This window comes from Aulonocara stuartgranti (genome assembly GCF_965226115.1).
Source record: "Aulonocara stuartgranti genome assembly, chromosome: 7".
NCBI classification, from domain to species: Eukaryota; Metazoa; Chordata; class Actinopteri; order Cichliformes; family Cichlidae; genus Aulonocara; species Aulonocara stuartgranti.
Genome location: NC_138945.1, coordinates 64147501 through 64172159, shown reverse-complemented (window position 1 = coordinate 64172159; position 24659 = coordinate 64147501). Strand labels below are relative to the sequence as shown.

Here is a 24659-nt window from a genome sequence, read left to right as displayed (position 1 = left end):
GGTTGACAAGCAAATAGACAGGTGACAAAGTACTCAAAGCTGCTTCTTTTGTCGTAGTTCTTACTACACTACCTGTCTCCAGAACCCAATTTTTATGACAACAGAGACATACAGACAGCCACAGATTCACAAAGTGAACATAATATCTGCCGCATTGTGATTGTAAGCACTTATCCGCATCCACTTTGCTTCTGAACTCATTGTTAAGTTTATATGATTGTGCAGGAGAACCGATTCTAAAAGCTCTTGTTCCTTTGGGTTGCCTCATTTGCCCGACTGAATGAAGCACAAGTGTTGGCCTAAATTATTCAAATCACTGGTGTTTGGGGTGAAGTTAAGGGATACTTGGATCTTTTAAATGTAACAAATTAGGTTATGAACAATTATAACAATACAGTGTAGAAAGAAAGCTCACATTCTGTGTGGGTTGTCTTAGTTCTTACCAGGGCATAAAATTAGAGATGAACAACAATACATGATGTATTACACTGTGTAATTATTTGTTTAACAAAAATAAGCCAAAATGCAGAAGCGGTGAGTGCAATAAATAAATACTCTCCATGATTGAATAGCTTTCATAGCTGCTTTGAGCAGCAATAACTTGAAGCAACTTAAAGTAATCTTTTTTCTTTTAATCCATCTCTTATGTCATTCTGGAGGAATTTTGGCCCACTCTTCTTTACAACATTGCTTCGGTTTATTCAAGTGTGTGACAATTCATTTATGCACAGCTCTCCTAAGGTCCCAACACAGCCTTTCAGTTGGGTTGAAGTCTGGCCTTTGTCTGGGCCACTGCAAGACTTTAATTCTTTTATTTTACAGCCGTTCTGTTGTAGATTTGCTGCTGTGCTTGGGATCATTCTCCTCTTGCATGACCCAGTTTGCCCAAGGCTTTAGCTGTCAGATAGACAACCTCACATTTGACTATAGAATACTGTGGACAGTGGAGAAGGAGTTCATTGTCGACTCAATGACTGCAAGGTGTCCAGTTCCTGTGGCTGCAAAGAAACCAAAAATCAAAATAATGATCCCTCCACCACAGTCCTGACAGTTATAATGGTAAATGGCCTGTATTTATATAGCGCTTTACTAGTCCCTAAGGACCCCAAAGCGCTTTACATATCCAGTCATCCACCCATTCACACACACATTCACATACTGGTGATGGCAGCTACATTGTAGCCACAGCCACCCTGGGGCGCACTGACAGAGGCGAGGCTGCCGGACACTGGCGCCACCGGGCCCTCTGACCACCACCAGTAGGCAACGGGTGAAGTGTCTTGCCCAAGGACACAACGACCGAGACTGTCCAAGCCGGGGCTCGAACCGGCAACCTTCCGATTACAAGGCGAACTCCCAACTCTTGAGCCACGATTGGTATAAAGTGTTTGTGCTGTTGTGCTGTGTTTGGTTTTCACCAAAACTGGTACTGTGCATTATGGAGATGCTGCATCTCCATAATGCTCTCATCTGTCCAAACGACGCTATAAAAACTATTTGTTCAGATAAAACTTGTCAAATCTAAACCATGCTGCCATGCTCTTTTTAGAGAGAAGAAGCTTTCTCCTAGAAAGCCAAACAAATTATACATTTTCAGTCTTCTTTTAATTGTACTCTCATGAACTTTAACGTTTAACATGCTAACTGAGGCCTTCAGACTCTAACATTTCTCTGAACATTGCTCGGTCTGACCTTGGGATGAATTTGCAGGAACGTCCACACCTGGATTTGAAATTGTTTGGAAATTACCATATAACCCTTCGCCAACTAATTGGCAGAAACAATTGCTTCTTCAAGAGCATTGCTGTTGTCTGTACTCTTTGGTATTGTTTTAACACACACCTGAATGCTCCAGACCAGCAAAAACAAAGAAAGTGACAGAACATACAGTGTGATAACATCAGAAGTGTTGGTTGGATGTGTAAATGGACCTCTGAGGTGACGCTCTAAGTCAGTGTAGGTGTTCAGGTAACACTGACAAATGTCTCACTGGATCTAGTGGAAGTTTGAAATCATAGATGCATACAATGCATAAAAAAAATACATGCATACATACCATAGAAACATGCATAAAAAAATCAGAGGCCCAGATTATTCCCGTCCCAAAGGCCATTTGTGTAACACTATACAGCTGTTTTTGAAATTCAGTTTTAAAATAAAATATACTGAACATGATACTTCCAAACGCAGCTCTATATTATGATTAAAAATAATAATGGTACTATGAAAATCAGTCATGCCTGCTTGCCATTTTATATCCCCAGTGTGATGGTTCCATTATCAAAAGAAACCACATCCCAAGCTATGAAAATCCAATGAGATGGCACACATTCAGGGAATATGTTTCACAATGAACTTTACGTTCTTTATATTGATTACAGTATTGATTTTACATTACAGTTTATTCAGGCTGACTCTCTCCATCACACCAGCGTCTAATCATATATTGAATTCTCATCGTTACTGGTGCTGAATTTTTTTTCTTGTTTTTTGTAAAGCTATACCCACGCACACAGTTTAGTCTCTTGTGTGTTTGTACAGTCTGTTCTTATTCCAGGTCTTCATGACAAAAAAGTGGTAGTGTGGTTCTTGGCTGGAAGTTACACATACGTAACACCTCAGTGTGTGTGCTTTTAAATTGTGTTTGCTTTGGAGGTTTTGGTAGGTTATCGTCACGGTTTGTGCCTACGTGCTTTTGTTTTTTGGCAGGTTTGTTATGTGTAGGTTGTTTTTGTGACGGGATAAAACCAAATCATAATGCTGAAGTCCTTTTTATTCATGAATGTTGTATGTGCAAGTGTTACTTTATCTCTGTGCGTAGGATTAACTGGGTCTGGTTAGCACGGAAAGCTCACCAGCCTACGAGGGAGAGCAAAGTGGTGACAAAAATGAAATGGAAGAAGAGACAGAAGGATGCGGTTGAAAGTTTTTCTATTTTCTTTTCCTGTCTGACAAGTATATTGCAGTCTCCCACAATAACAAGACAACAACAAAGCAACCAAGCGTGAAGGCAGATTATGACAGGAACATTAAAAAGGTTGTGCAGCAGAGGAATTTGAGTGTGACACTTCAAGTTTTGTGACCTGTTACTGTGTTTCTGCGTGTGAATGTATTTTGCATCTGCTTAAAAGTATTTTGGGTGTGTTGTCGTTATTTTTTTTAACTTATGCCAGTCAAGGGGAAGTGTTCAAGAGAACAAGGCTGGACTGCGCATTGTCTATCCCAATGAAATCTGATATAACGATGATTAACACACAGCAGTTGTTGCCTTCATCTACCTTTCCGAAAGCGTTTAATGTTTCCTGGCCTTGATGTGTAAAGTGATTTATGATTTCTCTGTCATGTCATTATTTATTTATTTATTTTGTTCGTCCCAGACATGAAGCAAGTTGAAAATTGTGCGCTTTTAAGCTTGATAACTGAAGTCAAATCTATTTTGATTTTATAGCTGCTCACTTTCACTTGCTTTAGAGGAGCCATGTCAAAGAGGACATGAAAGTCAGTTTCAATATAATTATACAAAATCGGTTTTGCTATTTCATGTGTGGGTGTACATCAGAGAACATGTTCATACTTTTGCATGCAAAAAAATACAGGCCTGTCTGCATTAATGTGAATGTGCTTGTTAAATACTGCACCATTTGAAAGTCTGCTCTGCAGCTAATGGCTTTATTGTGGGACCTCAAAGCAAAAAAAAATTAATTTGTCATTTTCCGCATGTTCCCTGTGCTGCCCCGTGCAACTTGCATCCCTCACACACCATTGCACTCGATCTGTTTGTGGCAGGATATCCTCCCAAACGTGGCAAATCTGTGCAGAAGGATTAATTGCCATGCCTTCATAAGAAGGTATTCTTCAAATTAGATGGGATGGAATTGAAATGAGCAAATTAGCAGTGCAGAAGCGAATAACATATCGCTTTCCGTCTATTTTTTATTTAAAAAAAGAGACGACGTGAGCAGCTGTTATTATCGCTCATTAGATTTTATAACCTGGTAATTTCAAAGATCTGTAAACCTGATCAAATCAAGGAATAATCGAACAAAACTAAATGATTTCAGTGTTCCCGGGTTTTTATTACACTCAATTTCGTAGATGGGCACTGCGAAAATTATAAGTCATTACACATGAGGCCCTTGTCAGCCTGATCTTCTTGTACAATTTGTTATTGGAGAATAAGTTCAGGGCCATTTGAGCCTATTTACAGACTTCATTCTGCCATAGCTAAGTTCTGCACAAAGCCTTAATCAAAACTGCAATTTAAAACAGCTCTCACACTGCTGCTGTTCTTGGTTTTATTCATAGTGGGCTCAGAACTAGATGGAATGAGACAGCGCTATATTAAAATGGAGTCTAAAAGAGTCAAACAGTACAGAGCAGAACGGAGCCAAACAGAGAGCAGCCGTCAGAAATGTAATTGAACAGAGGAGAGCAGAGTGAAACACAGACACTCCTACGTTAGCAAGGTTGTTTCGTTTTTTTCACACTCTGGACTGTGGTTATTTATATGTCTTGGTTCATTGGACCTGTACAGCAGATTGTAGTAGAGTTGAGTGAACAGTGACTAATGGCTGCTGCAGGGCTGAATCATATTGTCAGAGAATGAAACATATTGTTGTTGAGAGGTTCACTTTAAACTCTTCACTTGGCTGTTGGAGGTCTCCATACAATGCAATCAGAGGCAACTGCAACTAGAAAACGTACATCCACAGAGTTAAGCATATTTAAATAGATGGACAGGCACACATAAAACAGATCAAATCAAACATGTAGTCATCTTGGATAACGTGCTTTCATCTGCCACATCTTTCCCTTCAAGGATCGCTCACGTTTGTTGCTCGTTTTTTGTGGTCCACTCTTTCTCTCTTGCTGAACCTCGTGTCATAGTGACAATAACAGTGCAACATTGAATTAAAAGCAGTAAAAGGGGAAGAAGTAGGAATGGTTTCTCTGTGTGCACGCAGTTCAAAGACCAGCTGGAATGATGTATTTCTCACATGTTGGCCTTCCTGTTGCCATGAAGTGTGGAAGTTCATCCTAGGTGGCAGTTTTAATAGATGTCATCCACAGTCATCTACACCACCTGGCTATCAACTCCTGGAGGTGATGACTCATGCTATTAGTGAGTGGGTGTATTTGTGGTTAATATGATTAAGCTTATTAAAATTTGAAAATAGAGGGTGTTGATATTCTCTTTCAGCCCTTTCCTTGCTTTCAAGACACTTTTTAGTTCCTCATTGAAATAGATCCAAGTAAGGATTTGTGTAAGCATATCATCAAATGAATTATAGTACCACCACTAAAACCAATTTTTAGATTTCTGGTGACATGCTCGTTTTTTGGAACACAATATAAATAATATTTGATCATCATTTGACAGCTACTCTTTTATTTGTGAAGAACAATAGAAAACATTTGACAGCTCCAGTTTCTTTAATATGTCCCCACATTCATTTTCTGCCTTACAGAAAGAAGGTTCTGCTGTTTAGGCTCTTTCTGTGTCAAGTTTGCATGTTCTTGCAGAGTCTTGGTGGATTTTCCGCAGGTTCTCTCGTTTTCTGCCTGTGATGGTGATCCATCCAGGGTGTTTTCCTCCTCTTGGTATACACTCGGGGAGTTTCAACACCAGAATCTGAGTCAGCAGTGCTCTACTGTGTTTAATCAAATGACACTAAACATAGAACATATTTTGTTGTTACATTTCTGTGCATTTAAAATCAAACTTTAAAAACATCAAATCAAAGTAAGAAGCACAAAAAACATTTTTTTTTCTGATGCCAGCAGAATATGTTGTTTTGACTTTTAATCGAATAACAGTGTCAATTTGAGATAATTTTTTATCTGTCTCCGCCTCTGCTGTGAATTGATAGTTTGGCAGTGCCTGCTAGGTGCTGTCACAACAGCTTGATGAGTGACAGTGAAGTAGTCAGATAAGGAACTCGGATAACCCTGTCAACACTATCTCGTCTCTCTGAAACCGCTAACAGAGCCTCAGGCTGCACACACAACACCAGGGCGTGATTGACATTTATTAAAATTCTATAAGTTGAACCATCCTGAATTCAGACCGAGCTGGGCTGCTGCTCTGCTCGATTTTAGAACATTTTTTGGCTCTCAAATTGGAACGTGATTGGCAATTAGTTGAAGATTAGAAGTAGTATGATGGGTATAACCATGGATGATCAGCCATCTGACACAATGGTTTCTTGATAACCAAGAAAACTTTGCCCTCAGTGTTAATAAGACCAAGTAGCTGATCGTGGATTTCAAGCAGACAAGGAGAGAGCATGACCCCGTTTACATTAACAGAACCTCAGATGACCATCACAGAGGATCCCAAACGGTCCACATGCACACCAATAATATGATGAGGAAGACTCAACCCCTGTACAACCTCTGGCACCTGGAGAAATTTAGCGTGAGCTCCAGCATTCTCAGTTCCATTGAAAGCATCCTGCTGTGCTGCTGTATCATCTTGTACAAAAACTGCACCGTAGAGGAATGCAACGCACTTCAGAGGTGATTTTCCTGCCCTCCAGGAGATACACAAGCATTGATGCACTGCCCAAACCCAATGGATCATAAAAGATACTCACCACCCTAACTCACCACCTTTAGTCACATGAGTTTATTATCCTATTTTCAGACATGTACTTTTTTTTGCATTTGCATTTGCACATTTCCAAAACGTGGTGCCTTATTGTGTTCCTTTTTATTGGGAGCTATTGTGCTGCTAGTCTGGCTCATCCATTTCTTTGCTTTTGTAAATCTGTATGTGGCAGTATTGCTGAATCGGAATATCATTTTAATTGCTGAAAAAAATCTTGCCAGCACCACAAGTTATTATTGCTTTGATTTTTTTTTTTTCATTGAATTAGAATTTTTCTTTTCAGTTAGTTTATTAGTTTCCAGAGTAGATTTGCATATTTGGGGTATTTCACGGTATTTCTTTGAAAAAGTTCAGTTTTTATTCGTTTCAGGGACAAAATTTAAGAAGTTCAGAACAGGTATTGTAATACAAATACAACAGTGTGAAGAGGTAGTTGTACGCTGAAAAGAACTGAAAAAGGTTATGTGTATATTTATTATATGTGGTTTTGATGTGAAAAAAAAGTTTCACTTAATTTTTGGTGCATTTAGTTTTTGTGATTTGTATTTTTATTTAATTTGTTAAAGTATTTACATTTTTTCAGTTTGAAATTTTTCAGTTAAAGTAAAAGTTCCATTGCAAAAATTTAATCAAACACTGTGTCACAGTCTGTGTGGGAGTGAGAAAGTGGACCCAAATGCAGACACTGGAGAAACAAACTATGGTTTAAACAAAAGGCGAGCCGTTTATTTGGCTGAAAACGCTGAAAACCTAAACTGGGTAATAACTAATAAACTATGAAAACTGGGATGAGAGACAAGGACGTGGAACTAAACTGTCACGGTCTGGCTGGCAGACCGTGGGGATGTGAGAAATGAGGACCCAAAATGCAGGACTTGGCGCTGAAGGCAGTGCGTTTATTTACAGTGGTGACAATCCAAACAACAATAAATTCCCCGTGCGATCCCAACTCCCGTTCCGTGTCTTCTCCTTTATCCCGTGCTCCGTGCTCTGTCTCCGTTCCCTGTGTACTGTCCGTGTGCTGCCTCCTGGTCGCCACAATTCCTCCTGAGGAAACACGCATACAAAAGGCAGTCGTGAGTACAAAACCTAACAGCAGACTTGCACTAACCTTGCACGATAAACTAAGACTGACGGGAAGTCACTCAACGATCCAGCGTCGAGGAGCTCTCAGCCACACTGTTTTGAAGCTCCTCTGACGAGGCTTGATCGGCGCCAGGTGTGTGTGGATTCCTGGGTGGGACCGGTCAGCTGGCAGGGCCACACCCACCAGGCCTAGAAGTGCCTGCCACGACCGCACCCTCACACACATGCACACACCCATAAACACCTGACAGTACACCAACACGGAAAACAGGACAGCAGACACAACCATAATAACAATAACCACAATAATAATGATAATAACTACAATAGTAGTCCAGACTGCTCACGGACCCCGAATCCCTGGAACTGGGTCCGTGACATAAACAGCTACATGCGACTATGGAACTATGAAATAAACTGAACATGAACGTGATCAGTAAGAAGAACTCTGAGACATGGTGTGGCTAGACATGAAACCAAACCGACGACCTGACAAAGACTGAATGTAAACACACAGATTAAATACACATAAGGGTAATGAGGAAAGTGGAAACACATGGGGAGACACAGCTAACACAAACGAACATAATGATGCACAGGGGAAGAGTATAACTAAGCACACTGAATAGAGAAACACAATACTTTCAAAATAAAACAGGAAACATGGAGAGACATGAACTGGGACACGCAAGCTTGACACGAGACAGAGGGAGTAAGAGAGAGAGAGGGACACAGAGGAGAGACACACAAGGGGAACATAGAAAAAACATAAACCAGACTAAAACTTAACAAAGACAAACTAATAATAATAATAATAATAGAACTTAAAGTTTTGAAATAACTAATACAAAACAACTCAACTCTACCCTTAACTTAAGAACAGGACATGATTTTAACATAATATTAACATAAGAAATCAACAATAAAAAATAACAGAAAACGCTGGGTCACAGAACCAGCCCCTGGCACACTGACTGTTTCCTTAACTTTTAGTGCGAACCTTCTGTTGAATGCAGAATGCTGAGAATCGTTTCCTTCAGTCTGTAATGCCTCGAATCAGAAATGGTTGTTTCTGAACTTTGGCAGTGATGTGATGAGAAGCAAAGGTCGAAAATGATTCTAAGGTTGTCTGTGATACCACATTTGGCATTTAGAAGGAGCAGTATTCAATTCATAAGCTCCAAATGCCATTCACACTCAAATCTTCCAAAGACACATGGATCTGTTCTTCAGTTTGTGTGAGTACACATGTGACATGTGATGGATTTTTTGTTTTTACTTCTTCTTTACCACCTTTTTTCTTCTTCCTTTGCATTTTTACTTCTATTTCAATAGTTTTGTTTTGTTTTGCTTATATGCATGACTTGGTAAAGAACCTCAAGGACTGATAGTAACTGGGAGGAGAGAGTCCACTGCACCTTTTGCAGCAACACTGAGTGAAACCTAGTGGAGAATGACCAGTTATTTCTCTATGGGATCTCTCAGTATCTATAATTGAATCATTTAAGCACTGTTGGCTATTAGCTGGTGAAGAGATTTTAGTACTTTGAGAGAGGAAAGTGTAGAGATTTTTGCACATGACATCATAGGAATACAGATTTAGCGCGCACACGAGCTGAGCATTGCATCTTCTGGCTTTCATGATATGCTCTGAAAGACTTTTTTCTGGCGTGGTTTTGATCCATTTTTGCCCATCGAGGGACGTATTACTGAAAATCAATAAAAGAATGTTATGAGTGATTACCATTTTCCTGTGAAGCATTTTTAACCTGATGGGAGTGGTATTATCCAGGATGGCTGAAGCAGAGTTCCTGAATGGTTTGATAAGTATAAAAAAGATTTGAATGATATGCTCTGACCTTCATGGTCACCAGATTTCAGCCAAATTGAACCTTTGTTCAATTTCAATTTCATATTAGGAAGTACGACAGCAATCAAAACTATAAATTGCTGCTATATCACTCCAAAATTGCTGCCTCGTTAAGACACTCGATGTTGATTCCAGTTGGGATCTCTTAGTATTTTTATTTTATTTTTTTTGTATGTAAGTGACCTCTGTTTCCTTGTGTGCACATATGGCCCTGGTTGCGTGTGAGGACCTTCTAACCTCTTTCTGCTGATAGTAATTGGCTGATACCCTGTAACAGTTGAACTAGAATGAAGCTGTTTGCCAACAATCTGCCGTGACTTCTCTGTCCTGCTTTCCTCCCTCGGGCCTTTACTCCACCATCTGTTTCTATGAGTGACAGGAGCCTGCTGAGATGCAAATCTCTGCTCGAGAGTTTCTTTCTGTTCAAGTGTGCAGTGGCTTAGGTTTGATCAGAATGAATTTCGGGTGTTGATGTACTTTGAGCTGTGTAAAACTGCAGAAACTAACATCTGATTGGCAGTAATGCAGGAGTGCGACCGACAGTCATGTTGATGAAGGGTGAGGTTAGTCTAACTTTACATACTGAGCAGCCAGCAAAGTGACATGTAAGCTGTTTGGAAATTGACTGGAATATCCAGGATCTTTCAGCATGTGATAAGAAGAGATCAGTATTTAGAAAAGAATTCTGACACATCATTAGCACATTAGTTTTTTTTAAATATATATATTTTTTGTTTTGCTATGAAATCCTGTTAATAAACTGAATCCAACTGTGCTTAAAGGTGTCAGCTCTATATAGAGTGCTTGTCACATGGTTTCTACACTGGAAACTGAAAACTTGACACTTTTAACAGGTTAACAGTTGGCCAGGTGTGCCAAGGTGAGGCAGGAATCAGTGTTTGATCTTCTTGTACTCTTTTTCTGAGTATGTGAAACTCTGTGAAAGTCGTTCATGAATATTAAAACAGATGAGAAATATCTGGCATTTATTAGACATAAAGAGAACACTCAGTTGGGTTCAGGCAATGTGTGTCAGTTTAAAGACCTCAACGGTTTTGATGAGATCCAAGTCAGTGTGGCCAGGATCAGAGCATCTCTGAAACAGCCAGGCTGCTGCACTGCTCAACAAATGGTAGATTTTTTTAAAGTAGTTTTTTTTTAATGTGTGGATTAAAGCATGTTTGGTGCATTAATGAGTGTTTATGGCACTAAAATAGTGGGTACTGTGACTTTACAAAAAAACGGCATAAAATATCACACGAATTATCCGTGTATATCTTTTAGCTGCAGATAAATTTTCAGTCACTTGTACATGTTCTATAGATTTACCTTGATGTAGTGTAATAATTATAGTTGCACTTCATTGTGATCAAAAAAGCATCTGCTTTAGCGCAGCACAAATACTCCCACCAAGTGTAGTTATTTTTTTTTTCTTCACATGGACGGGGGGGAGGAAGGCACTGGAGAAAGTAATGCTATAATGTTGTATTAGATAATTACATATGGGGGAATTGGATGTGGTAGATAAAGGAAAAGGAGACTCTGTGAGAAGAGCCAGAAAGAAGTGACAGACACGAAAAAGAGAGGGAGCGAGAGATGGGGAAAGAGGATGGGGATGAAGGAGAACGGAGAGGGGCAGAGCGAAGGGAGGGGATGGAAGAAAGAGGATTTATTGAGGCTGCAGGGAAGAGCAGCGCGATAGCTCTCTGATGGATTAGAGGAATGTATGAGAAATGGAATGAAGAGGGGAGAGCGCAAGGAGAGAAAAGTGAAGTTTGTGGGCCTCCTTGGGGCAGCTCTAAACACTGGTATCATTAATGTAGTTTAAAGAAGTGTACTCACCGAGAAGGGTCTTTTTTTTAAAGGCCACCTGTGGGTATTAGAGAGGGAGGAATCGGGCAAGGGAGAGAGATGGGGACAGGGTGACAGTCAGATAGCGTAATGAGAAATTGAGTTTGAAAAAGAGAAGAGATATTGAAAAAGTAGAATCAGGAAATTGCCGTGGCCATTGGCAGATTGGAGAGTGTGTCATGATTTCACAATAGGAGAAGAAGGACGGGTATTAACCAGGGGAGGACAGTATACTGCCTTTATTTCACTTCACTTCTGCTCACTGCAAACCAGATCAGTAATTCTGAGTGTGTGTGTTTGTCAGTCTGCTGGTGTGAGAGTATTTCTTTGGTCCAACACTTTTCTGTACGATTCTGTGAGAGGATTTTCTATACATTTCATGGCAAATAAATATTTTATACTTTAAAGGTAGCAGATACCCGGCAGGCACTCAAGATATTCTCTGTATTTATCTTCAACAGTCTGTTCTTCTGTTATCCAGCCAAGTCAAGTTTCTTTGTCTCGCTATCCATTCAGCCCAATGAAGGGAAACTGGAAACAAAGACCCCAATTAGTCAGGCAATTAGACTGCTGTTTTGTGTCCTCTACTCATCCTCTGAGTCACACACTAATAGTTATTCTTTCCTCTTAAATCTCTCATTTGCCCTTCACTTGTTCTTTAATGTTTTTCCCCTTTTCTTTTCTGGCAGGATGCGATCAGTGATCAGTGGTATTCACTGTAATGTATTTTTTCCTTCAAAAAATCATTTATAATTCCCTGTGGTTTTTTTTTCTTTCAGTTCATTTGCTATTTATCGCTTCTCCTTCATCTTTCTTTCCGTCTGTGTCTTTGTCACTTCATCTCTTTCGTCCAGAGCCTGCCTCATCATCCATCACGATTGGTGTGACCAGTCCTCCTACACTGTTCCTCTATGCTCTTTTGTTTGCCTTTCTCATTCTCCATCTTTTGTTGCGTTCTTTCAGTTTTATAAAACACTTTGAAGTATCTCAAATTCTTTTCATCATAATTTGTCATACTCATTTTTGAAAACTTATTCTTGATTCAAATCTTTTTCCGGTTCTTTATTCCCCCCCCCCCCAAAAAAAAAAAATCTTCATATTTTTCACACCAGACTGAAAACAGAAACAAGGCAAAGATACAAATTTATGTAAAGTTTAAAACAGGAAATAGCTATAAGCCGAAAGCTGCCAACAGTTATTCTCTCATGGGTAAACAAATATACGAACAGTGGAACAAAATTACACAAATCAAATGTGAAATGGCCTACAAAATGACTGTGAAGTTATAAAGGGAATAGATAAACAAGGGACAGAAAAGTACGTGAATAAAACTTAATGTTCTGCTCTCTTCATATTTTTCCATTATTTGCTTCTCTGTGTGATACGTTTTTTTTTTCTTTGTCTTACTTTGCCTTTGTTTCAGTTATAGTTTTATCTGCTGTCTCTCTGTGTGTTTGGTTTTTCTAGCTTCTTTTAACTAGTAAGGGAAGCAAACCTGTGCCGGACAAGTGTGCCGTGAATAGGCTTGCATCTGTAAGAGTGGAGCTAAAGGAAAGAGATGTCAAACGTTGACAGGCAGTAGTATGTTGTATTCAGCTTTTATTTTAATGTGATTGTCCTTCATATCTTTAATCAATGTAATACAGAAATATTGTGGCGGCAGGCTGCATCCTCTCTGTTCTCATATTAAATTATCCCCCAGATCGAGTCAGATTATAGGCTTAAGTAGACAATCTAATGAAGGTTCAGGAAATAGGATCATATTCTCTAAAATGATCTCAAGTTGTTTGGGCACAGATGTGAAGTGGATATGCTAAAAGGCCAAAAAATTGATTAGTAAGCCAGGTTGGTCAGGGGAAAATAAAAGATGGCATGTGTTAACCAAAAATGATATTTGGTAGAATTAGGACAGGGAGATTAGTTTCTCTAATAAATTCCCCTTTTTAAAACTGGTGTCTGATTGTAATAGTTTCATGTGATATCCTTCACTGTTTATTGCCTACTGGTCTCTTCTCAAGTCTCAATTACTCAATCCTGCTGCATATCTAACATTAACCATGATGGGTCTTTTCACTGTGTTTTAACAGCGGTGAGTTAAATATAAGATTTGTCTTTGGATTTTAATCACAGCTCAGCGTAAATCACGGGGTTATGAATGGAGTGATGTTTGAATCGTTTGGGAGAGGGCAAGCAGGGTTCCAAAAGCTGAAAGTGGCACTTACTTTTCTGAGTGCCATTTTAGCAGCAGCACAGAGAGATATTCCCTGTTCATGAGAGAGTGACCTTAGCACACTGTCACTGCTCCCGTGCACCTGCAATGATTTATTGGTTACAGAAAGCTGGGCAGCCGGATGATGCAGCGGCGTTTATGCATGGGGAGGGGGGGGACACGTGACCATCCTCCTTCAGCTTTTGTCCTTTTCTTTCAACTCGGTCAACAACATCAGAAATGAAAACACACACACACACACAGTCTAACTGTTAAGGGGTGTTTTAAATTGTAAAATATATGCTCAATTCCACCTAAATTCAACCAAGACATGTTGTTTCAATTATAGCTCTACAGTAGGGCAACGTTTAGATCAAAATTAAACATATGTGTATAAATTCTTGTCCAGATACCTGGACAAACTGATACACTGATGAGACTTTGGATACTGTGCATCAAATTCTTGCCTTCTGATGTTGTGCTGGAGCCAGTCTTCCAGTTTGGGGGTGGTCACAGCTTCTAATGCTGCTGTTACCACTGGGATCACTTTAGTCTGCAGGGTTTTGGTCAGTGGTTGTTGATCAATGGTCATGAGAATTTGCATAATTAAGATTAAGGAACTGACCTCCCAGCCCATTTTTCCTTCAGTGGGCTGGTTTCAGTCATTATGCAAATGTACTGTTTATAAGATTTGGGGAAACCTGCAGTCAGCTGAGACTGAAGAAGTCACATGGATGAGTGACGAAACGTTTCTCCCACAAAACGCTACGTCCAGATGAACAGAATCAACTTTTTGGAGATTTAGTCTCCAGAGATCTATCACAAGTATAGGCCTCTGGTCCTATGTCTGATTGGTTGAGCAGCATGTCCATAAGATCTTAACCCTGTTCTTCTCAACCACTTCTGTCAGTGTCTCCCATGGACGCTTTAGGACTTTTAGTTCATATGAGCCACAAATATTCCTGTACACTGTCCCAGCTTGCATCTTACACCCTGCTACAATGTGTTGGATAATCTCCGGGGTACCTTTGCACAATCTGCAACCTTGGTTCTGTCGGCTATGGCTACTGAAGCCTCCATGGATCTGATCCTTAGTTTGTTCTTCTACTCGCATGATCAAATACTCTGTGCTGTCCATTAGGCAGGCTTTCTCTAGCGAGTGGTAGGATTTCTTTATGTCAGTCACTTCCTCTGTCTGTCATTGGTATACCCCATGCAGTTTGGTTTTCCACAAAGCCATTCCTCTTCCTGTTCCTGTTATGTCTTCAGCTGCTTGAGACACTCTTGGAGCAGCTCATCTCAGGGGACTATCTTCGTGATGTATTTATGGATGCATCCATATTTCATCCTGAATAGTGGCTCTGACACTCACTAATGCTCGCTCTCCCTCTTTCCATTGTTCATAGAGCCTCAGGGTGTTGGACTTCAGGTGGAGATCTCAGTGCGTTGTGAGGAGTATTCGTGTCTTGATGTCAGTGGCATCTGTCTCCTCCTGTGACCATTTTATTATTATTATTATTTTTGTATTCCAGTTGTGTATCTGCTGATCAGTGGGTCATATATATTGATGGCTTGGATCTTATTCCAGCCATTCAGCTGGCTTCTAAGAACCTGTCTTACCTCCTCGGAAGTATCTGTGCATCCTTATCATGATTCCTCTTGGGTATAGTGTCAAGAATCACATATAACAAAATTATTTCCTTTTGCTTTTCCCTTATATTTTTTAAAATCACATCCGTCCTGCTTTTGTCAGGCTATTTTCAATTCAAAACAAAGACTTCATCAAAGAAAATCAGTTTGTATTTGTGTTAGGAGACAAACGGGAGACAGAAGAAAAGGAAGGGAAAACATCAAAGAAAATAGTCACAGGAAACAGAAACAAAGAAAGATCTGAGCAAATCACACGACACAAAAATGGTGGAGATGACTGCAGATAACACCAGAAATCATAGGAGGAAATACTTATCACAGTCCACGCATAGATACATATGCATGATGACACTAATGTGCATGTGTGTTTTGAGGGGTAATGATGTGTTCAGCAGTGTTTTGGTGTCTCCCACGCAGTAACAGTTGGAGGCCTGTTATCCATGAAGTGTTTTTAAAACTGAAATATTGCATTATCACATTGTAAGAAAAAATATACCCAGTAAAACTTTAAATCAGTCCTCTACTTAGCCTAGCCAGGAGTTTCAGAGAAATACTGGAGCCTGCATAAGAGCAAAATATTAATTAATGCACAACATCGATCGTGATTAATTCAGGAAATGAGGATTTTTAGATTGTGGCTTACTGCCATTTTTTTTGCCTTCTTGCCTGTAGGACAGCATATTTTAGATAGATTGACCCTATATATATATATATATATATATATATATATATATATAAGTAATGTTCAATATCTAATAATAATAATTGCTCTTTCCTTGTTTCCCCTCTAGTCTGATCTCATCCAGACAATACTACTTTGAGATTCTCCACAAGCAGGATGACAAGGGCTCGGATCACGTAGAGGTTGGGGTAAGTGTACCTACCCCGCTTCTGTGGTTTTGCCTCTCTGAGTACATCTTTTTCCTCACAAATACACAAATGTGTATGAAAATTGCTTCAGTTGTCTGGTGAAAACCTTGCCCTTTGACAGGAACATTTCCATTTAGTTTTAACTTGTACCCTGTGTTTAACAGTGTCAGAGTAGTGACTGAATAGATAAAGAATGAAAGGAAATGTTTGAAGGCGAAAGCTAACCTTCACCTCCTTTACTGTGTATTACTTTGCATTTCTTAGTCTTTCAGTGTATTCATCTGTCCACTTTAACTACAACTTTATCCAATACATGCCCAGCTTGTTGGTGCACTGGCTTTTCCTAAAAGGCATAAAGCCTTCACTCACATAAAATCTCTCTAACTGTTCTCTTTCCAGTCCTCCATCTGTCATCACTCTTCAGCTTTTCCTTTCTTTGCATCTTTGCTCTGTGCTTCTTTCACTTTGATTCTGCTCTGCACCATTTCTCACTCACTGGTTTTTTTGCACCTCAGGCGAAGCAAAGAGATGAGTGAGGCTTAATTTCGAGATGAAGTTTCAAACGAGAGCCCATACGCCTCGTGTGAGCTTGTACTTTGAGTAGGAAGGCGGATGATAAAAAGAGATCACTGCTGTGTGCGTATGGAATGAATCTTTTAATAAGCCTCAGGTTATCTTCATCATGGTGACCATTATAAGAGGAAGAACAGCAGCTGTACTCTTGGAGTTGAACTCTTTTTAAATAGAAGTTGGGTTTTTTTACCCTCAAGGTTAACAATTTGTTTTATTTTTTTGCGCTTCTTTCTCTTTCTGTAGCCTCTGGTTGCTTTCCTCTACTAAATCAATTTTGTTACTTTCTGCATGATTGTATACTTTACTGTCCTGTCATATTTTTAGTTTCTATTTAAAGAAAAAAGGTAATCACTTCCCATTTTGCTAATCATTACCACATTTGCTAGCAATGGCAAACACTAGTACACCAATGTTACCGAATGGTGCTCATAAAGTACAGTATTGTACTCTGATCTCTCCTTTTTTCAGTCTACTGGCAATATTTCACACAAGCAGTTAAGTTATCCATTATTGGCAGGTCACAGTACTATACAGGTTCTGTGGGATGTTTTGGGTCATTGATGTGAGTGTGTTATGAATATGCTGCCACTGAGTTGACAGTGAGAATAGTGGAGAATATTTCAGTTAAATCTGCAGAAATACAGTGTTGTCCTTTTTACTGGGCTACTGACTGCTACTCGTAAATTGAAGAAACATGTGCCTCTGCAAAGGGATCCATCAATGTATAGTGTTATGTATGCATTGTGGAGATATTTTAAGCTTGTTCATTCTTCTAATGTGTTTAGTCCTATTATTCCGCTGTTAAGGACAAGCATGGTGCTGCTTTAAATTAGCTGAGTAATTAATTGCTATTTCCAGGAATCAGGCAGAGGTGTTGTTTAGATAGCATGAGTTGCATCTCCTCACTGTGCTGTCATTTTGTGTCAGACAATGGTGGCAAGCAGGCCGCCGTGCCGTTGCTGCCAGGGGTTCTAACTTAAATGGGGTATAGCCTGATGCAGAACTGTTTCTTCACTTGGCTTTAATTTGATTTTCACAGTCGGGTTTTTTTTCTCCTTTGGCCAAACTTCTGTGAACTGTAAATATACCGCACTAATCCACTGCTTTAAAGAAAGTGGGAAAGGAAAAAAAGTGGACTGTTAAACACTTTAATGGACCTTCATTTATGCCTGCAACAGTTAGCCAACCCTCGCAGTGCACCAAATAATCCCTAGAGGGATGACTGTCATTGCCGCCCAGCGACTGCAGGAATCAACAATATGTTATCCTCATACCTGGCGTAGATCAAAAGGTTGAGGTAACTCCAGCAGCAGGCAGACTCTAGTACAAGAGTAAAAAGAGAATACCCTATCCAAGCAACTATATCATAGCTATTTGCAAGGAGCTATAAAGAAAATCCTATTAGTTTCTCACAGTGTTCTCTAGGGCATTACACATAATTTTTTTTTTGTTTTATATGAAATGTTAATTACACCATCTTCAAAACATGTATAGTATATGATTTAAAGCTAATCTGCAGAATGCTGTGGCTATGTCTAGTTGTGGTTACCTCTAGCAGCATACAAAGGACAACAGAGACAAGGTTATTTCTTTCTTGATTTCATGTATTAGAGGAGATTAAGTAATGGTATTGACCATTACTTGGAGATCAGCCTACTGCAAAGTGGAAGAAGGGGAACAAAATGGTAATAGAATTAGGCATTAGACGGTAGATGTAGATGATGTAAAATGAAAGTAAAATGAAAGATGAGGAGAAATAAATTTGACCTGAAATATGAAGAAAAAGTAAGAAGAATGTATAAACGGTATGTGCTGAAAGCCCTTATCTGAAGTATTTCTATACTTTATGGCAGCGGTCCCCAACCCCCGGGCCTCGGACCGGTACCGGTCCGTGAGTCGTTTGGTACCGGGCCGCGAGAGTTGAGGCTCAGGTGTGAAATGTTTAAGGTTTTCAGCGTTATTTTGTTATCGTTTTTATCGTTAACTCGGTTTTCCTGGGTCTTTTCACATGTGTTATATATAATAAATCTTCTTTTTTTTGGTACCGGTACTAGTTTTATTTTGTTGTATTTATCTGCGACACCTTAAAGGCCGGTCCGTGAAAATATTGTCCGGCATAAACCGGACCGAAAAAAGGTTGGGGACCGCTGCCTTATGGTATTCTTTCTTAACAGACTTTGCCAGTCATCCACATACAGGTAATGTGACTGTATCTACTAATGAATCAAGGCCACATGGAAATCCATCTCTCTCTTTCCATTTCTTGTTCTTTCTTTTTCTGCCTGTTAGCCAACTACCCATGAGGCTGTCAATGTGGGTTTCTACTAGTAGAAACAATTTAATGAAGCACATAAAAGTTATGCAGGAGCTCAAGATTGTGTGGAGGAATGTATGTGTAGTTGTGTGTATGTGTGGTGTGTCTGGTACACTGTCTTAAGAAGGCCCCTGTGTGTGATTTAACTGTGGAATACATTTCACACCTTGACAAAAATAGCAGATTTACCGTGACCATCCTAGAACAGCATAAGCCCAGGACTCACATAAATCCACTGGAACCCAGGCGCTCATTTGTTAAACAACAGATAGCGTGGATTCACAGCTCTTTCTCCTATGTTCTGTGGGAAGCGGCGATTGTATGGCCAAAGGTGGACTCGTTCCTCTGGGGAATTTATTTCTCTAGTAGCGATTCCTCTGAAGAAATGAGGTGGAGTAAATAGTGAATAATACACAAGCACAATCTGAACGTTCTATTTTGGTTAGAAAATAAGAGAGAAAATCCTTGTTTTGCCTGTGTTGGCATCCTTCCATTTCATTGTGGGTACGATTTAGGGAAAATAGCTGCAGGGAGGTGGAACATAAACAGCATTAGAGACAGGAAGAGACAGGTTCAGAATTCACTATTCGTTCCTCAAGGGGGTGGAAACAACTTTGTGTTTAGGAAGAGCAGGACAATATCTCAAGAGACTGTTAACTTGTTAGAGTAAGTAGACACATTACCAACCCACATTTCAAGTGACTATTTCCTGTGCAATCTGTGCGTATCTGCCTCTGTGTTTTCCTTCAGATAAATGTTTTTTAAAGTGATGGATTTTTTAAATGGAACGTGCGATATGACAGATGATTTAGTGAGCAGCAGTTTCATTAACTTTCCTAATTACCATCTGGATCTTTGTCAGTAAAACACAGAACCTTTCCACTCGCCTAATGGAAAACATCTATTGCTAGCACTGTGACAGAATGAAGGAAAGCTTTGGTCATTAAATGCTATGATTGAGAGAAAGAGTCGCAGGGAAAGGAAGAGAAGAAAGTCACGCCTTAATTAGCAATGGCAAGTTTATGGTCAGGCTGGGGTGAGGCATTTCAATGCAGGAATTTAGTGCCCACCAGTTAACACACACGCCCATGTCTGCACACACCCGTCAACCCAAACTCTGCACATTCTGCATTTATTCAGAGGCACAACCATCACACAAGCACATGCAGGCCTCTCAATGTCTGGCTTATGACTTCTCTTCGCCATATAAATCTGCAGTCCAAGCAAACTGTTGCTGCGTGTGTCTTTTCTTACAATTTCTTATTTGAGTTTGGTTTGCAGCTTTCACTCCTTTTTACCATTTCAAATACATTTTAAAGCTTTTTCTTATATCCTTTTTGTCCCATGTGTATATTTACATTTCTCTTTTTAAATAGGACATTAATTTTGAGATTCCTGATGTAAATCAAATTAATTTCTTGTTTTGTGTTTTTCCAGCAAATTCAGTACTCTAATAATTGTTATTTGCCTCATTGTGCAAGCCACCATATTGCAATCAGAACACATTTCAGCTTTTGGCATCTTCACTCCAAGAAATCATTTAGTGCATATGAATTTATGGAAAAATTGAGAACATCAATATAATATTTACCACACTGACAGTCTTTAATTGCTTGGGATCATAACACTCCCATGGTATTTGTCTTATTCTCAAGAAGACAGTATGAATGCATGTAAGTACAACTTAAATGATTGCAGGGTGATTCTTGCTCCTTATGAGGATTAAAATTGCACGATGTACATTCCTCTGTGGGAATCGTTTATCTTTCTCATGATTGGGAAAATCGAACTGCATAGCCAATTATTATTCTCACTGTCAGTCTCGTTACTAAAACCTCTGGACAGTCACTTACATGGGGTAAGCTCAGTGGGAATTAAAGCTGTTAGCAGAGCTAATCTTCGTATCTCTCTTCCTGTCTTGTATGTTGACTTTCATCTTGTCATCACCAGAGATGGGCAGTAACGCGTTAACGGTTACTAAAACCGCGATTTTTTTTTTGCGAGAATGTCTCACGACAGTGACGTAAGCGAGTGCGCCGTTCGTGACAACAGCTGTGTGCAGATCAACAATGGATAATATATCCAGTGCAGGAGAGAGTATGAGCGTGCAGCGTTTAAAGCGCGGAAGTACTGACCTTACTTTGAGTTTGATTCCATAAAAAGTGACAAAAACATTAGCGTCCGCTGTTCACTGCGTGGGAAGAAAACTTCTTTGTACAGCGAAAAAAAAACCCTAAACTTCCAAACAAGCACCGAGTGCGCTACAACGCAATGGGAAACTCACAGAGAAACTGCCGTATCCTTCCACTGACCGCTGCAGCACACCTGCACCAGGGCAAACCTCCGCCTACCTACTCTTGCTTTACAGGTGAAAATAGAGCAACAGGACCGCTAGTCTTTGACTTTATTTATTTTCTGCTGTGTTTTACTTGCATCTATTTGAAAGAGTGAGTGTAAACACAAATATACATATATATATATATATATTTTATGTGCTGGAATGTGCAGAAAATAGGTTTAAATATTAAACAAATTTCTTCCAGTCAGAGAATGTTGCATATAATTAAATTTTTGCTTGATGCATAAAGTTAAAAGATTAAAACTAATAAAACAAGTTTTAAAAAGGGACTTTTCCATTTGATTACATTTTGTATGATGGATTATGCAGAAAAAGTAGAATTGTGCTGAAAGATCTATCGCTTTATCACCTATTCAGGTTGTAAATCGTGTTTTTAAAAAGTAACTAAGTAACTAAGTAATTAATTACTTTTGAAAATAAGTAATCAGTAAAGTAACGGGATTACTTTTTTTATGATCACGTTACTTTTTTCAAGTAACTTGACCAACACTGGTCATCACACAGATTCCATCAGACACATCCCAAAGAGCACCATCCCACACATGACACACAGTTTCAACATTAAAAAAGCTAACATGTAGCGCATTGTCACCCGCATTCATGTTTAATTTCATTAGCTTATGCTACCTTTATACTCTCTCACCAACTGCTTCTCTGTCCCTCTAAGTCTTGTGAAAACACTGTTTTATGTGGGAAAGTCAACAAACCGTATCTTTAGAATTTTTGTCCTTTATCAAAAGATGAAGGAAGAAATCTCTGTATATGTTTGTTGTTTGCTTTTCTTTACAACCATCAACCTAGTCGATTTCACACTTGCAAGGACATTAAGTTTGTGGGCATTAGAGTGAAGAATTTGCAAATTTTGGGTAAAATTGTCTTTTTATTACAGCTCCAGTCTGTGGTGGGAGGGGCTTACACACAGTGAAATGGAGAGTAAAGGAGACAGAGTAATGGAACCATAATTGACAACAAGACAGATTTTGACACTGAGCTGAAATTATTAAACTATTAATAATTTGTGGGGGGTGTGAACCCCTCATTTTTAGCTGGTTGTTGATAAAGTGTCACATTCGGGTGTGTAGAAAATGGAGACAGAGGACCCGAACGCAGGACTCGCAGATAGACCGAGAAAGTGCACAGTGTTTATTATAAGACTGGATGAACTTAACATGAATGACTGAACTAGACAGGAGACAATAATGAGGGCTGAGAGAAACTGAGGGCTTAAATAGACTGGATAATGGGGATGACTGGAAACTGGTGAGAACACAGCTGGGTTAAATGTAACTAATGAAACAGGAAGTAGAACTAAAGCTAATGTACACAGACAGATGACTGACACAATAAAACAGGAAACAGGCATGGAAACTAAACAATGACAAAATGATCAACACGGAGTACACTGGCAGAAAGTTTTAAACTTCTTTCTGCCTGTTCCCTTTAAACAAACATTGTGCAAGCTGAATGAAACTGTATATGTGTGTATGTATGTATGTATGTATATATGTATATATGTGTATATATATATATATATATGTATATATATATGTATATATGTATATATATATGTATGTATATATATATGTATATGTATATAAACACCCAGCACGCCCCTGCGGGCGGTTTATCCTTCAAGCTCGGGTCCTCTACCAGAGGCCTGGGAGCTTGAGGGTCCTGCGCAGTATCTTAGCTGTTCCCAGGACTGCGCTCTTCTGGACAGAGATCTCCGATGTTGTTCCCGGGATCTGCTGGAGCCACTCGCCTATCTTGGGAGTCACCGCACCTAGTGCTCCGATTACCACGGGGACCACCGTTACCTTCACCCTCCACATCCTCTCGAGCTCTTCTCTGAGCCCTTGGTATTTCTCCAGCTTCTCGTGTTCCTTCTTCCTGATATTGCTGTCATTCGGAACCGCTACATCGATCACTACGGCCGCCTTCTTCTGTTTGTCTACCACCACTATGTCCGGTTGGTTAGCCACCACCATTTTGTCCGTCTGTATCTGGAAGTCCCACAGGATCTTAGCTCGGTCATTCTCCACCACCCTTGGGGGCATCTCCCATTTTGACCTCGGGACTTCCAGGTTGTACTCAGCACAGATGTTCCTGTACACTATGCCGGCCACTTGGTTATGGCGTTCCATGTATGCCTTGCCTGCTAGCATCTTGCACCCTGCTGTTATGTGCTGGATTGTCTCTGGGGCATCTTTACACAGCCTGCACCTGGGGTCTTGCCTGGTGTGATAGACCCCAGCCTCTATGGATCTTGTGCTCAGAGCTTGTTCTTGTGCTGCCATGATTAGTGCCTCTGTGCTGTCTTTCAGTCCAGCTTTGTCCAGTCACTGGTAGGATTTCTGGATATCAGCCACCTCCTCTATCTGCCGGTGGTACATACCGTGCAGGGGCCTGTCCTTCCATGATGGTTCCTCGTCTCCCTCCTCTTTCTTGGGTTTCTGCTGCCTGAGGTATTCACTGAGCACTCGGTCAGTTGGGGCCATCTTCCCAATGTATTCTTGGATGTTCCTTGTCTCATCCTGGACTGTGGTGCTGACACTCACCAGTCCCCGGCCCCCTTCCTTCCGCTTATCGTACAGCCTCAGGGTGCTGGACTTGGGGTGAAACCCTCCATGCATGGTAAGGAGCTTTCTTGTCTTTATGTCAGTGGTTTCTATCTCCTCCTTTGGCCAGCTTATTACCCCAGCAGGGTATCTGATCACGGGCAGGGCGTATGTGTTGATGGCCCGGATCTTGTTCTTACCATTCAGCTGACTCCTCAGGACTTGCCTGACCCTCTGCAGGTACTTGGTGGTTGCAGCTTTTCTAGCGGCCTCTTCATGGTTCCATTTGCCTGCGGGATCCCCAGGTACTTGTAACTGTCCTCTATGTCTGCAATGTTGCCTTCTGGTAGATCAATCCCCTCAGTTCTGACTACCTTCCCTCTCTTTGTTACCATCCGACTACACTTCTCCAGTCCGAACGACATTCCAATGTCATTGCTGTATAGCCTGGTAGTGTGGATCAGTGAATCGATGTCTCGTTCACTCTTGGCATACAGCTTGATGTCATCCATGTACAGGAGGTGGCTGACAACTGCTCCGTTCCGTAGTCGGTATCCGTAGCCAGTCTTGTTAATGATCTCACTGAGGGGGTTCAGGCCTATGCAGAACAGCAGTGGGGACAGAGCATCTCCTTGGTAGATCCCGCACTTGATGGTAACTTGTGCTATGGGCTTGGAGTTGGCCTCTAGTGTTGTACGCCACATCCCCA

At 40.2% G+C, this 24659-nt stretch overlaps 1 protein-coding gene across 5 annotated transcripts in view; it reads left to right on the top strand.

The window, feature by feature from the left end:
• The window catches only part of b4galnt4a (beta-1,4-N-acetyl-galactosaminyl transferase 4a), a 165470-nt gene that overhangs the window by 119819 nt on the left and 20992 nt on the right, over positions 1-24659 (top strand). For all 5 annotated transcript variants that reach the window (XM_082539927.1, XM_082539928.1, XM_082539931.1 and 2 more), the window contains exon 8: positions 16068-16146. In XM_082539927.1, coding sequence (XP_082396053.1) covers positions 16068-16146 — 79 coding nt within the window. The remainder of the gene's footprint in view (positions 1-16067; positions 16147-24659) is intronic.